Source organism: Gigantopelta aegis, chromosome 11 (genome assembly GCF_016097555.1).
Source record: "Gigantopelta aegis isolate Gae_Host chromosome 11, Gae_host_genome, whole genome shotgun sequence".
Classification (NCBI taxonomy): domain Eukaryota; kingdom Metazoa; phylum Mollusca; class Gastropoda; order Neomphalida; family Peltospiridae; genus Gigantopelta; species Gigantopelta aegis.
Window position 1 is genome coordinate 5,626,419 of NC_054709.1, and position 16,825 is coordinate 5,643,243.

General features: G+C 37.5%; 1 protein-coding gene across 5 annotated transcripts in view; it reads right to left on the bottom strand.

Moving 5' to 3' along the window:
* LOC121385360 (histone-lysine N-methyltransferase 2C-like) overlaps positions 1 to 16,825 on the bottom strand; it is a 185,323-nt gene that overhangs the window by 134,347 nt on the left and 34,151 nt on the right. For all 5 annotated transcript variants that reach the window (XM_041516013.1, XM_041516015.1, XM_041516011.1 and 2 more), the window contains exons 4-15: positions 16,449 to 16,502; positions 14,819 to 15,024; positions 14,309 to 14,378; positions 12,908 to 13,123; positions 12,023 to 12,150; positions 9,194 to 9,405; positions 7,662 to 7,719; positions 6,416 to 6,593; positions 5,583 to 5,697; positions 4,390 to 4,580; positions 2,177 to 2,294; positions 606 to 675 (exon numbers count right to left, since the gene is read on the bottom strand). In XM_041516013.1, coding sequence (XP_041371947.1) covers positions 606 to 675; positions 2,177 to 2,294; positions 4,390 to 4,580; positions 5,583 to 5,697; positions 6,416 to 6,593; positions 7,662 to 7,719; positions 9,194 to 9,405; positions 12,023 to 12,150; positions 12,908 to 13,123; positions 14,309 to 14,378; positions 14,819 to 15,024; positions 16,449 to 16,502 — 1,616 coding nt within the window. The remainder of the gene's footprint in view (positions 1 to 605; positions 676 to 2,176; positions 2,295 to 4,389; positions 4,581 to 5,582; positions 5,698 to 6,415; positions 6,594 to 7,661; positions 7,720 to 9,193; positions 9,406 to 12,022; positions 12,151 to 12,907; positions 13,124 to 14,308; positions 14,379 to 14,818; positions 15,025 to 16,448; positions 16,503 to 16,825) is intronic.

Below are 16,825 nucleotides of genomic sequence, written 5' to 3' on the forward strand. Positions count from 1 at the left end.
CCAATATATTTTTTTCTGCATAAAATATTAGTGGCTGTATATTAAACGTGTTTCTGATCGTTCTAATATTTGTACTAGGTTAAATTTCATTTTATTTCCTAAAATATAATTTTTTCGTACGTACTAAATTATTTGAAGACAAAATCTAGTTTTGGCTTCTTACAAATATTAAGACGACCAGAAACACATTGAATATACAGACACTGATATTCTAAACCAGAAAATATATTTAATATGTAAGTTTAATCGTAGAAATATTTTATTAGTCTGAAACATCTTACAATGCAGCAAACTCAGGAAGGAAGGAAGGAAATGTTTTATTTAACGACGCACTCAACACATTTCATTTACGGTTATATGGCATCAGACATATGGTTAAGGACCACACAGATATAGAGAGAGAGAAAACCTGCTGTCGCCACTTCGTGGGCTACTCTTTTCGATTAGCAGCAAGGGATCTTTTATATGTATCATCCCACAGACAGAATAGTACATACCACGGCCTTTGTTACACCAGTTGTGGAGCACTGGCTGGAACGAGAAATGCAAACTGAGGAATGTCCCTTTAAAAGATTAATTGAAATAAAGACGTAAACTGAACTTACCCTTGAATGGATAGCTTTCTAAACTCTCTTCGGTTCCATAGGAACTAATTGGGAACGTACCCAGCTCGGCCTGAAACAAAATGAGTCGTAGAATATTAAAAGTTTATTTTGTTTAAACACCACTAAAACATTTTGATTTGCTGTTTGTTTAGCAAACATCTGGTTAGGGATTTTTAAAGCTATCTTAGCACTACGATATTGTAAAACCATCGTATACTATGACGTCACTATAGAACATGCCATTGTGACAATCTAGCCTACGATGGTTTTAAGACATCATAGCGCTAAGATTGCTTTGAAAATATGGGCCCTGGTCATTGTGACAGTCTGAGAAAAACCCTCTGTGTGTTTCCATTAGCAACAAGAAATCTTCTGTATGCAATTTCCAACAGACAGGACAACACATACATGGTGTTTGATATACCAGTCACGGGACCAAATGCATCAAAGAGGTTACTTTATAAATGCTACTCACTTTAGTTCACTGTACAGCAAACCCGACAAAAACAGGAGACATATGAAAAAGATATTACGGCAAAAATCTGATGGACGGAGATAAAACCTATATAGTACCCTCCGGTTGGACTGGTAGGTGAATAATAAATAGAGGATAATAAACGAGTTACCAGTTATTATCAAATTTATGTCCCGAGTGAAATAATTTTCAGTTGTCACGAGCTTTAGCACATTGTATATCGTATAACGCTTGTGTAATCCGACTCATGAATGGAAACATTAAATGAATGAAAGTGAAATTCCGACCATGGCGAACCAACCAACCAAACATTGTGATGTTTAAGCCAGCCAATCAGTGGCTGTAAAAACAATCTGCACACTGTGCAATTATTGGAAAAAAAATATTATCTCGCCTTCATGTAAAATTCTTTAATCTCATTGGTTGTTTGCCGTTGGACAAATCCCGTATCCCCCTGTGGGCGGAGCCAAATTCTCTGGGTAAATTTCCCAACAAAGCCGCCCCAGTTAATGCTAAAGTAATTAGATTATAAATAACATTGTAATCAATCAAGTATACATCATTAATTTAATTTTTACTATAAAATACACTATTTCAATACTTTTAAAAGCTCCTCGGCCACCTAATTACGGTCTGGTGTTATTGTCTTTTTATTTTTTAATATTTTTTTTTTTTTTGCTACATACATTTCTGATACATTTTTTTTTTTTTTTAAATTATTAATATCTGTTTCAGACAATTTCATATTAAAAAATTTGAAGTTAAAAACTCGTTTATCGATGGAACTATTTTTCGTCACTGGCAAGTGATTTCGTTCGCGTCCGCGTGGTACGGCTCCGTTAATAAATTGTTAACAATTATTGTCTGGCGTTAATTTGATTATTTGGCTATAAAAAAGATAAATTCGTTGTATCATCTCTCGGGGTATATGGCAGTACCCTCTGTGTGCTCTTTTACCCCCTCGCCTTCGGCTCGGGGTAAAAGAACACACAGAGGGTACATAAAAAGCCATATACCCCTCGTGATGCTTCTACAACTTATATTATCCCATATATTTGAGCCCAAATGTGGGTAATAAAAAGTAAATGGTACTCACATCCGGGTCTATGTCTCGACATACTGAACAAATATAGTCGGTCTGTCCCGTTGGACTCTCTTTCAACATTTTCAGCAAACCGGCATCGATTGCAGAGTCGCACTCAATGTGCACAGACCTGTGAAATAAATTATAAAATCAAATAAAAAAGTGATAAATGTTTGTTAAAAGTCTGTTTGGTTTAAGCAGGTGGGTAAGCAGATTGGTGGGTGCGTTAAAAAAACCCATCACACAGTAAACTTATCGCTACAGATTGTTATCGTCGAAAAATAAGCTAAACTTTACTTTGTTTAACGACCTTACTAGAGCACATTGATTTATTGATCATCGGCTACTGGATGTCAAACACTTGGTAATTTTGACATGTACATATAGTCTGAGAGAAGAAGTTTGTTTTGTTTAATGACACCGCTAGAGCACATTGGTATATTAATCATCGGCTACTAGATGTTAAACATTTGGTAATTCTGACATTTTATCATAGAATGGAAATCTGCTAAAAGTTCCATTAGTAGTAAGGGATCATTTATGTGCACCATCCCACAGACGGGATAGCACATACCGTGGCCTTTGATATACCAGTTGTGGTGCACTGGCTGGAATGGGAAATAACCTCTGCTCATCAGGCAAGTGTTTCACCACAGGGCTATGTCCCACCTAATAAAGTTACATGGATTATTTAAATAAAATAACCAACAAGATTAAAAACTGTGCGCAATTAAATTACATTCCATTAGGTACCTAATAATTAACAGATGTAAAATTCATGACACCCAAGCACAAAAAAATGTCAGCTACTGGGTGCCTAACAAAGGTAAGTGCATGAAAGAATTGAAGGAAGGAAGGAAATGTTTTATTTAAAGACGCACTCAACACATTTTATTTATGGTTATATGGCGTCAGACATATGGTTAAGGACCACACAGATTTTGAGAGGAAACCCACTGTCACCACTGCATGAGCTACTCTTCCGATTAGCAGCAAGGGATCTTTTATTTGCGCTTCCCACAGGCAGGATAGCACAAACCATGGCCTTTGTTGAACCAGTTATGGATCACTGGTCGGTGCAAGTGGTTTACACCTACCCATTGAGCCTTGCGGAGCACTCACTCAGGGTTTGGAGTCGGTATCTGGATTAAAAATCCCATGCCTCGACTGGGATCCGAACCCAGTACCTACCAGCCTGTAGACCGATGGCCTGCCACGAATTGAAGGAAGGAAATGGTTTATTTAAAGACTCACTCAACACATTTTATTTATGGTTATATGGCGTCGGACATATGGTTAAGGACTACATTGATATTGAGAGGAAACCCGCTGTCACCACTTCATTGGCTACTCTTTTCAATTAGCAGCAAGGGATCTTTTATATGCACCATCCCACAGACAGGGTAGTACATACCACAGCCTTTGATATACCAGTCGTGGTACACTGGCTGGAGTGAGAAATAGCCCAATGGGCCCACTGACGGGGATCGATCCCAGACCGGCCGTGCATCAAGCGAACGCTATACCACTGGGCTACGTCCCGCCCCCGTAAGTACAAGAAGGAATTGATGACCAAATTAATATAAATATTCTAAAGTTAAAACAGTGTAAAGAGCTGTGCAAAAATATCACATGAAGTAAATTATAATATGGAATAAAAACTTTAGAAACCCACACCTTTTTTACATTAGCAAGATAACTTCTTTTGATGCTTGATACTAAATGCTGATATATTCACGAATTGGGATCAATTACGTTTTGCACCGACTGCCTGATACTAAATGCTATATTCAAGACTTGTTATTACCTGCTTTTTGCACAGACTGCCTGATACTAAATGCTATATTCAAGACTTGTTATTACCTGCTTTTTGCACCGACTGCCTGCTTTTTGCACCGACTGCCTGGTACTAAATGTTATATTCAAGAATTGTTATCACCTACCTTTTGCACGGACTGCCTGGTACTAAATGTTATATTCAAGACTTGTTATCACCTACCTTTTGCACGGACTGCCTGGTACTAAATGTTATATTCAAGACTTGTTATCACTTAATTTCTGCACTGACTGCTTGGTACTAAATGTTATGTTTTATTTAACGACGCACTCAACACATTTTATTTATGGTTATATGGCGTCGGCTAAATGTTTATATTCAAGAGTTACCTTTTGCCCTGACTGCCTGGTACTACATGCTGAAATATTCAGGAATTGCTATCACTTACTTTTTACACTGATTGCATTGAACCATGGTTTTATTATGGAAGGTGCGGTAGGCCCTCCCACACAACGCACAGCACAGTCCCTTGTTCCGCTGTTGATAGCAGCTGTCACAGACAGAATAATTGAGATGCCACCGCGAGCTGGGGCCATTTCCAGGAGTTCTCGCCCCACAGTCCGTACATATTCGACAGTTCTGAAATAAACAGTAGAGTGGATTTTAACTTCCATGTTTTATCATCCTTCATATCCGAGATGTGTGAACATGCTTGGACAACCAAAGAAAGAAATGTTTTATTTAACGACGCATTTAACACATTTTGTTTACGGTCATATGGCATCAAACATATGGTTAAGGACCACACAGATATTGAGGAAACCCGTTGTCGCCACTTCATGCGCTACTCTTTCCGATTAGCAGCAAGATATCTTTTATGTGCACCATTCCACACAGGGTAGTACATACCACGGCCTTTGATATACCAGTCATGGTGCACTGGCTAGAGCGAGAAATAGCCCAATTGGCCCACTGACGGGGATTGATCCCACACCGACTGCACATTGAGTGAGCACTGTACCACTGGGCTACGACCCTCCCAAAGATTCTGAGTACTGCTAAAGCAATGCATGTTCCCTACTGGGCCCCAACAAATTTTCATATCTCCTAAACTGAAGGGCCATAACTCAATGAAAAATAGGTAAATTTCCATGTAAGATAAACTTGATCTGTAACAGTACATGATAAAGCTACATACAAAATTCTATCTAAATATCTTTAGGCATTCAAAAAAAAAAAAATCTGGGAAACAAATTTTCATATCTCCTTTGTTCAAGGGCCATAACCCTGTGAAAAATGGGTAAAATGCTATGAAAGTCATACCTGATCTACAAAACATGATAAAGCTATACACAAAATTTCAGCTCAATAATGTGAAAAAACCCATCCGAAAAACTATATGTGGAACAAATGGATGGACGAACTGACAGACAGACAGGACAGAGATGAAACCTATAGACCGGTAGGGGCTAATAATCTGGAGTTTACAAGTGATTTATATTCCTCTTAAATGTAAAAAAAAATAAGAGGATTCATCACGAGTTTCAAATTGAAAATATCAACAGAGTCTATACATCTTAAATAGTATTTGTCGAGGGTCTGGTATGGACTATTTTAATGATAAATCTAACTACTACATACCTTGCACTTCCATCCATTTTTCGGTATGGTGGTCATCGCCGGTTTCAAACAAAATGTATGGTAGCCTTTGTCACAGATGTCACACACAAGCATTTTACTGTCATCCCCTGGTTTCCTGCAAAATAATAAATTAATTTATTACCCACATGGTTAAAAAAATATCTTGGTTCATATCAGTGTTACGTCTCAGTAGAACACCAAGTGGGACGTAACACTTGACGTCACTGATTGGCACACTAGAATCAGACTGAAACGTCAACCAAATGTGATCAATGATATTTATTAAAAACGATTATGGGTAATAATATATGAACGAATGGATGTTTAACGACACCCCATCACAAAAGAAATGTTTTATGTTAATGATACACTCAACACATTTTTACAGTTATATGGCGTCAGACATATGGTTAAGGACCACACAGATATTGAGACATTAAACCTGCTGTGGCCACTCATGGGCTACTCTTTTCGATTAGAAGCAAGGGATCTTTTATATGCACCATCCCACAGACAGGGTAGTACATACCACGGTCTTTAATGTACCAGTCGTGGACCGAGAAATTGGATGAAATCAAAACAAAACAAAAATCACTGATGAAAGAGGGTGCATCAATGATTCAAACTATGGAATAAGAAATACCCCAATGGGCCTTTTTTAACAATTAAAATTACATAGTAAATAAAAAAAAATTGCTGTTTAAAACATCCGTGTCTCTCTGTAAAAGGTTACACAAACACGAAATAGGTTACCTGAATTTTAGATTTTGCCAAAACCCTTTAATTGTTTATGCAAATTAGATGTTGATGGCTCTAGTGTAAAATACCATTACCTGCAGGTCTGACAGATTTTACAGTTGGGGCACTGCCAGCCTGCTCGCACCGTGGGCTTCACTTCAACCGGTGGACACAGACAGTTGCCGTGGTAATGCTGCCCACAGCTGGTGCAGAACAGCTGCTCGGCAATGTTCCCCTGGGTCCCACACTGCACACACAGAGCTTCGGGTCCAGCTACAGAGAAAAAAAAAAATGTTAATAAAGTAACAGACACTAGGTTTTAAACTCTATGACATTTTTTTTTTTTTACAATGCATTTTTGTATTAAAGTGACAGACACTTAGATATTTAAAAACTAATACATTTTTTACAATGCATTTTTCATAATTCTAAAATCACACGTTTGGCTGAGAGGTAATGGTTATCGAGACGAGCTCTGGTTATTTTAAGACAATAATTCCCCGTTTAAACATCACAGACTTTAGCTTCTCTCTGTTATGATGATCTTATCCAAATGTGTGTTGCACATTTGTAGATTAACTAAACTTAGTGTCCATTTTTACGGGCAGAAACTAGGGTATGTGCCTTTAATAACTCCTCAGTTATCAATACACCTCAGTTATCGATACACCTCAGTTATCAATACTCCTCAGTTAACAATACACCTCAGTTATCAATATACCTCAGTTATCAATACACCTCAGTTATCAATACACCTCATCATAGCTACCCGTAATACAGACTACAATGTGTGTTGCAGGTTTGTAGATTAACCAAACTTAGTGTCCATTTTCACGGACTAAAACTAGGGTCTGCGTCTTTAATAATGGAAACAGAAAGGAATACGTGCTTACCAACATAACTGAATTTTGTTCCATCTCTCACTATAATCAAAGTTTTATCTAACAGATATTGCAGTTGAAAGCCAGAGCACATTGATTTATTAATCATCAATGTCAAACCGTTAATTGTTATGTACAGTCTTAGAGAGGAAGGAAATGTTTTATTTAACGATGCACTCAACACATTTTATTTACAGTTACATGGCATCTGACATATGGTTACGGTCCACACTGATATTGAAAGAGGAAACTCGCTGTCACCACTTTATGGGCGACTCATTTCTATTAGCAGCAAAGGATCTTTTTTACATGCCCCATCCCACAGACAGGACAGTACATACCACAGCCTTTGTTACTCCAGTTGTGGAGCACTGGCTGGAACGAGAATCCACAATAAAGTATCACACTAAAACAAAACAGATGAAAAAAAACTAGGTATAATCAAGTGTGTGTTACATACCTATAATTTCAGCTTGATCAAAGTGTTCGCCACAAAGAAGAGAAAGTGTTTTAATATCCTGAAAAATATAAGAAAACATTACACATCTAGTTGGAATATTAGTCCTAGGGTGTATCATACATAATTCAGTGAAAGAAAATGTCTGTGACCTATGAGCTTTCTATTACGAAGACGCCATCTTGAAAATGCAGTCTCCATCATCAGAGACCATCATATTCTTTAATGCATATGTAAGTCTCGCTTACTGAGAAGCACTGGTGTAACTATGTATCAATCTCCCACCCCCCCCCAGTAAATAGACCGATTTCAGCTGAATGTACTTTTCACCCTCTTTATTATCTACTTTTATCTGTACTGTTATAGTTGATGGTCAGCAATAATCTAAAAGAAAAAAACATGTGTTTCCAAACCGACCGTAATGTTTTTACAATTTATTAAAAAAAAATTGCCCCATTGTTTTTTAACATGAAGGTGAAAAGAGTAAATAACATTTTATCTAAACAATCTGAACTGACAAGGGTAATGTAGTAAAAAAAAATATAATATCTATATATATATATATTATAACTATATTTATAAATATCTTATACAAAAAACATGAAATATCCTCTATAATTTCCTTTACAATCATTACAACTTAACGTCATCTCATTGGTCAAGTTTGTTCACTTCTCGATGCACGTAAAAATTATATTGTCTGGGAATGTCATATGTGATGAACTTTACAGTGAAATTCCTCTATATTTGACTCAATTGAATTTCCTTTACATTCATTACAACTTAACGTCATTTTTTCTCATTGGTCAAAAAGTTTTTCGTTCACTTCTCGATAGCTGATTGTGACAGCTAATTTGATAATAAATTTGATCGTTTTATCAACAACGAAAATTACCAAATATTGCAATATGAATCGTAGTTCGGGTTTAAAAAAAAATTCTGGTCATGTTATCGGGAATAATGGACATAAATACTGGACAGCTGGCCACAAATGCCCGTAAGTAAATGCAACTTTTTAGATTTTTTGCCTAATTTTAATCACCATTAGCCGATCTAAAATACCAAAAAATTTTCAAAATAAAATTCATGAACTTTATTAGTGTAGTAAAAAAAAATATAAATATCAACGTGTTTTTGTTTAACGTACACCCAAAAAAGCAAAATAAAATATGAATTTTATTTAGTAAATCAACGACACCATTGGAATATTTATCATCAGCTATTGGATATCAAACATTTGTTTTGACAATGTCTTAGAGAGGAAACCACAGCCTTTGATACACCAGTCATGGTGCACTGGCTGGAATGACAAATAACCCAATGGGCCCACCGATGGGGATCGATCCCAAACCGACCACACATCAAGTGATTGCTTTACCACTGGGCTACGTCCTGTCTCCTTATTAATAAGTATGTTTCAAATTTGATTATTTGTATTATCTGTTATTTCTCTTATCTTTCAAAAGTCAATTTACCCTACCTAATTTTTCTCAAAACATTCCTCTAAAACAGACAATTTTTATTTTAAGTCCCACCTGAAAACACCCGCCAGCAGATGCACATGGGTAGTGAAATCGTTTCCTGCACTGCGGTCCTCGACACGGGATCGTGGCTCCGAACCGTCTACAGTAGGAACACTTCTGTGTGAGACCGGTGAACACAGCCTGGTCGACAAACTGCAGTTTCTGATCCTCCAGAATCACACCTTCGGACCACGCCGCACAGCAGTGGTGGGACCAGCAGTGACCTGTGATGTTAAGAATTGGAATGAATATTTAAAGACACCCCAGCACCAAAAAACCTACATCAGCTGTGAATAACACAGGGCTCGACAGGCAGTAAAATGTGGCTGTTATTACCTTTTTAAAATAGTAGGCCAAAAACAATAAGAAAATTTATTTTCCATATGGTTCAACATAACCGAGTTAATAATAATCATACGAAGCACACGTGTAATAACAAGTGTAATGACGTAATTGTGGGAAGCGATGTCATAACATGACATTACTTCCCCAGGCCTAGCTCAGACTGTGCATTTAAAATATGCCGTCATTTCGTTCCTAGTTGTGGCTGAAACATTTTGAGTTGGGTTCATAAAGAAAACAACAATAATAATATGGATAATAACGAAATTATTACCCTCGCGTGTGAGTCGTACTGATTTTACAAAACTCATGTCAGGAGTCATGTATTACCCTCGCTTTCGTTCGGGCAATACAAAATTCCTGACATTCGCTTCGTAAAATCAGTACGACAAACAACAAGGTTCTTACACTCGAAAAAACACAAAATTCAAGGACATTTCTAGGACATTTTTTAAAAATTCCATGACATAAAATGTTCAATGAATGAATGTTTTTATAACAAATTGTCTGAATATAGACAAGTTACGACGACAACAAAAGTAAAGATGCGAAAAAAAAAAAACTACCACATGTTTGGCCTAAATTTCCAGGACACAATGAAATTTAATGCCAGGTCTGGATTTTAAAATCACAAAATTTCAGGACATTCCAGGATTTCCAGGACGCATAAGAAGCCTTAACAAGCTTGTATAATAATCTCTATATATGGCCTGCTGGAATGGAAATAAGACAGCTCAGTCTCAGATAAATAGAAGATGGTACATACATCTGACTCTTGGAAAATTATCTGCAACTTTAAAATTTTTTTATTTTAGCAAGTTAATTTTTATTTGAGCTGCTAAGCTTTTCCCGTTCAAGTCCTGCAACATCAATAATATTTTTTATAAAATTATCAAAACATAGTTTGAACACATGATGAAAGACATAATATGAAATATATCAAAAATAAATTCTTGAAAATGACAAATACAATTGAATGGCTGTTTAACAGCATCCCAGTACCAAAAAATGCATCAGATATTGGGTGTCAAATAAAGGTAAATAGTCTCAGATATCCGTATGTTGATTATGAAAATGAAACGACAGAATCTACTATAAGTTCGAGATACTGAATGTTCAAAATAAGCATCACAGAGTCAGTTATTAGTACAAATTATAAGGGATTTATCCAGGATGTTTTGCCAGGGTCTTATGTCTGAAGGCATTGGGAAAATTAGCGCGAGTAAATCATACTTGGAATATTTTTTTCAGGTTACACCAGTTATATTAATTTATTACAACCAGGCTTTCTGCCAGAGGGTAAACGGGTATGGAGCCATACCCAATTTGTTTTTGCAGATATTATTTTTTAAGTTTACCTTTTGACAAAATTAATTACTCTTATTATTACTGTATGATTTTCTTAACCCTAAGCCTAAACCCATTTTTGTTCTGGGGGGAGGTCCCTCCATACCCCGTTCACTGTGGTTGCATTCAATTCCATAGCGCCATACCCAAAATTTTCTTTCTGGCACAAACACTGACAACAGATAAAATTAACTATATATATACTCTTCAAAAAAAGTAGGGGAACTCTAATAAGAATTTACAATTGCCAAAATTGTAAGGTATATTAGCTGTGGGGAATGGTTATATGATAATAGTGAATTAATTGGGCAAACATTACAACCGGTAGTTCATTATTATTATTACCACCAAAGATCTTGAAGGACGATTGGGGTCAGAAGTGAAATTTGAAAGTTGTCGGGTTTTTTTTATCAGTAAATAGCAAATTCAAACAATAAAAATTACTAAAAACAAAACAATAACAACTGTATGTTAAACAGAATCAAAAAGACTGACAGAAATAATGTTCCAGTGATTAATGGACCTTCCTGCAAATTGTCAAATAGAGAATAACACCCCATGCACGTGTACCTGGGCAAGTGCAAACTATGGAATGTGTTTCGGTGTGTTGATAAACAGACCTGAACGTTCTTTACTAGGATGTCTGTGGTCAAAACGTATATTCGGTCTAATAGTTGATATTAACATTAATATTTCAGGTTCCCCTACTTTTTTTAAGAGTATATGTCATCTCGTGAAGTTTGCAATCATATCACTCTCATCGCACAAGTGCGACTCGTGAGACATGGTTGCAAACTTCACTCAATGAGATATAAATCATATTTGACAAAAAACATGAAATATCCTCTATACATACATTTGAGATTATATTGGGAATATTTAGCACAGAAATTGGGAATTTTCAGTGCTACTTTCTTTTGGAAACGGGCCTTATGTTCAGACCCACAGAACACCTAGATAAATGGCTGATTATGTTCTGGAGCCAATTTTCTACCTCGAAATACGTTAAGCCAATGTGATAATGACAAAAAAAGAAAGAAAAAAAGTTTCTTTTGTTTAACACTACCACTAGAGCACACTGATTTATTAATCCTCTATGTGATAATGAAGTCTGGTATTATATAAAAGTATCTTGTACTAGGAACTACAAACCTGTTGACTCAAAAACTTGACTGATCTCAATGTCTTCGGGAAAGCCAACAACATTGAGTTCGTCAATCACTTGCTGACAGCCAGTTTCATCTTCAAACGACGAGTGACGGGGAGAGCGGCTTCGCTCTCTGCAAACAAAAACAATGGCAAAGTTAGCTTAGGTGTCCTCTAGTTGTTGTCGTTTTTATATTTGTGTTTAACATGGTTAATACCTCCATTGAATAATAAGGTGATAGGTGCTTCATGTGATTAATATCTGATCGGGTGCCGCGTGTTTAATACGGTTAATACCATGACTGTTTTATCAGGTACCGTGTTTAATACCGTGACTGTTTTATCAGGTACTGTGTGTTTAATACGGTTAATACCATGACTGTTTTATCGGGTGCCGTGTTTAATACCGTGACTGTTTTATCAGGTGCCGTGTGTTTAATACAGTTAATACCATGACTGTTTTATAGGGTGCCGTGTTTAATACCGTGACTGTTTTATCAGGTGCCGTGTGTTTAACACCGTTAATACCATGACTGTTTTGTGTGTTTAATACGGTTAATACCATGACTGTTTTGTGTGTTTAATACAGTTAATACCATGACTGTTTTATAGGGTGACGTGTTTAATACCGTGACTGTTTTATCAGGTGCCGTGTGTTTAATACGGTTAATACTGTGACTGTTTTATCGTGTGCTGTGTTTTTAATATGGTTAATACCATGACTGTTTTATCAGGTGCCGTGTGTTTAACACACGACTGTTTTATCGGGTACGTGTGTTTAATACTGTGACTGTTTTATCGGATGTCGTGTATTTAATACTGTGACTATTTTATCGGATGTCGTGTATTTAATACTGTGACTGTTTTATCAGTGTGCCGTGTATTTAATACCTTGACTGTTTTATCGGATGACGTGTTCTCCTCCAAGTCAAAGGCTTTGGACTTTTGTCTCTTCCCCGTTCATCCTTATCAGCCGATCCGCGGCGCGTTTTCTGCAGCACACGTTTGAAGGGGTTAAATCCGGATGTCGGCTCATAGTAACACAGCTCACCTTGTCCAAGCAGACTCCTCTCTCCACAGTTACAGAATGAACACAGGTGAACTTGACTAAAATAAACATGAAAAGAAGATTCTAATATCCAGCGCTTATGATTTGAAAATCAACGGTGAGCAAGAAATGACTCTGCTGAAATTACGTAGGAGAGAAATCACTCTCCGCGCAACAATTCACAGTAATTTTAAATAAATATATTAATGATATCGGCGTGCGACGAGGCGAGCAGTTTTTCGACCACATGGAAATGACTTTGCACGAGCACATGTGAGCGGGAGCAACTGCTTTACTCTTTACGATTAGCAGTAAGGGATCTTTTATATGCACTACCCCACAGACAGGGTAGTACATACCACAGCCTTTGGTATACCAGTTGTGGTGCACTGGCTGGAACGAGAAATAGCCCAATGGGCCCACCAATGAGGATCGATCTTTGACCTACCGTGCATCGAGCAAGCGCTTTACCATTGGGCTACATCTCGCCCAGAGTTTCAATGAACAATGTAGATCAATTTAGACTAAATAATAAAAAAGAAAAGAATTCTGTAAAATTAATATTTTGCCTGCCACATATGGTACAATGTACACTGTGATGAACATCCATAGGTGAAACTACACACCAAGTTTCATTGACCTTGGACGTACAGTTTACGAAAAAGGAGAATTAATATCTTGCCTGCCATATACGATACACTGTACATTGTGATGAACATCCATAGGTGCAACTACACATCAAGTTTCACTGACTTAGGACTGATAGTTTACGAGAAACTGATCTAAACATGAAACTTTAAGGTTAAACTTAATTCATTTTAAGCTGATGTTGCTGACACCCTCGGAAAAGTAATATTTATATCTCATCTTTTTACTTCATAAAGGCAAGACAAATGGTAAATTCTAATAATCAGGGTGGGAATTGGTGAACTGTCAAAAAAGAGGAAAAGAGGTTAAAATCCATGTCATTTGACAAATTTTGGAAGAAAGGACGATTAGAATGCGAGAAAACGCAATGTTCCATGAGAGGAAAACAACTGATCCGAGGAGAATTCCCACCTTTCATAAATGCATTTTCCCACAGACAGGAAAGCACATACAACAACCTTTGACCAGAACGATAAAAACCCCAATCAGTTGAATGAATCCACCGAGGTGGTTCAATCCTATGATGCAGGCACTTCAAGCGAGCACTCAACTGACTGAGCTAACTCCCACCTCGGTTCACATTTAGTGTTACTTACCCTTGTGTCTCAGTCTCCTCTCCTGAAGGTTCACCCAGACTGACATCTACACGGTCCACAGACGTACTGGCTGCAAAACAAGAATGAAATGTTTTATTTAACGATGCACTCAACACATTTTATTTATGGTTATATGGTGTCAGACATATGGCTAAGGACCACACAGATACTGAGGGAGGACACCCGCCACTTCATGGGCTACTCTTTTTGATTAGCAGCAAGGGATCTTTTATATGCACTATCCCATAGATAGGATAGCACATACCATGGCCTTTGATGTACCAGTCGTGGTGCACTGGCTTGACTTTAAAGAAATGTGTGTAACGACCGTTCCCAACTGAAATAGCCCAATGGGCCCACCATCCCAGATCGACCGCGCATCAAGTGAATGCTTTACCACTGGGCTATTTTCCACCCCAAACCTATCCAGAGTCATCAACTGTATTAAATAGCTTCCCACTGTGACTGGTTAAATTAAAAACATCAACAGAGAGCGCCTAGTCTAGTTACCCAGCGCCATGACTCTGCTTCGTCCTTCAGGGCTGGTATCACTGGCACTGCTCTCCGGCCGAGGTTGGAACGCCCCCTGACGCAGGCCGACAGTGGTTGCCGATGATGGGTCTTGTCTAGACGAGTAGGGTGGCGACTGAAGGGCTTGTCTGTACGCTAAACTAGATGCAGCCGGTCGCCCTCTTCGTCCTGTCCCACGAATCCGTCTGAAGAAAAAAAAATAACGAATGAATAAATAAATGAGAAGAAGAAAATGTTTTATTTAACAATGCACTCAACAAATTTTATTTACGGTTATATGGCGTCGGACATATGGTTAAGGACCATACAGATATTGAGAGAGGAAACCAACTGTCGCCACTTCATGGGCTACTCTTTTCGATTAGCAGCAAGGGATCCTTTATATGCACCATCCCATAGACAGGATAGTACATACCACGACCAGTTGTGGAGCACTGGGATGTTCAACGACACACCAGCACAAAAATGGACATCGTCTATTGGGTGTCAAACAAGGTAAGTGTACACCAATACGAAAGAAAATATGAAAGAAAAAAGAAGGAAAAAAACGTTTTGTTTAATGACACCACAAGAGCACATTGATTTATTAATCATCGGCTATTGGATGTTAAACGTTTGGTAATTTTGACATAGTCTTAGGAAATCCGCTACATTTTTCCATTAGTAGCAAGGGATCTTTTATATGCACTATCCCATAAACAGGATAGCACATACCACAGCCTTTGATATACCAGTCTTTGTGACAAAATCCATCTGAATATATGTGTAATCACTTTTCATGAATAACTGATCCCAGTACTCTGTTGTTCGAGAGCTAGACAGACATTTGGACGGATATGATCACTCTCTGCCATCAGAGCGAAAACACAGAATAAACAAACGAACATGTTACTCCGAAACCAGAGAATCATAGTGTCAAGTTTCACAACTATCTGATCAAAACTCTAGAAGAAAACAATTTCAAGATTTCAATTTAAATTTAAAAACAATTCAATAAAAATAAATTGAAATCCAAAATATCTATTAAATAGTTTGAGAAGGTCCAGAGGGAAAAAAAAGAAAGAAATGTTTTATTTAACGACGCACTCAACACATTTTATTTACTGTTATATGGCGTCAGACATATGGTCAAGGACCACACAGATAGAGAGAGGAAACCCGCTGTCGCCACTTCATGGACTACTCTTTTTGATTAGCAGCAAGGGTTCTTTTATATGCACCATCCCACAGACAGGCTAGCACTTACCACGGCCTTTGATGTACCAGTCATGGTGCACTGGCTGGAATGAGAAATAGCCTAATGGGCCCACCGACGGGGATCGATCCCAGACTGACTGCACATCAAGTGAACACTTTACCACTGATCTACATCCCGTCCCAGGTTTCTTAGGAATATTGTACCATGTTTTAGAACAATGCAATCAAAATTGATAGGAAAAGAAAGACATCAAATTCAATGGAAAAGTTGACGGACAAACGGACGAACAGACACCAGACAAATTGGTATTACAAAAGCTCTGCTGACAATCGTCATAGCGGAGCTAATAATTAAAACACATGGCATACGTAAGGTTTTTATTTCAGTATTTATGTGATTTACAGTACTTACGGACTTCTGCTAAGAAATGTTCTTGTGCCTCTTCCAAATTCCCCTGGATGGCTGCTACAAAACAAAAAACACAGCAACGTATTTCACTCATTGGCCAATATAACACACTACAGAGCACAAATGTAATCAGGGTTTCTGCCTGAGGGTAAAACAGGAATGGTGCCATACCTAATTATTTTGGCAGATTTTTTTCTTTTTTTTAAGTTAACATTTTGACAAAATTAATTACTCTCATCATCACTGTATGATTTTCCTAACCTTAACCCTAAACTTACCACATTTTCTTTCTGGGGGAGCCCCCCTCCATAACCCCTGTTGACTGTGGTTGCATTCAATCCACAGCGCCATACCTAAAAATTTCTTTCTGGCAGAAACAC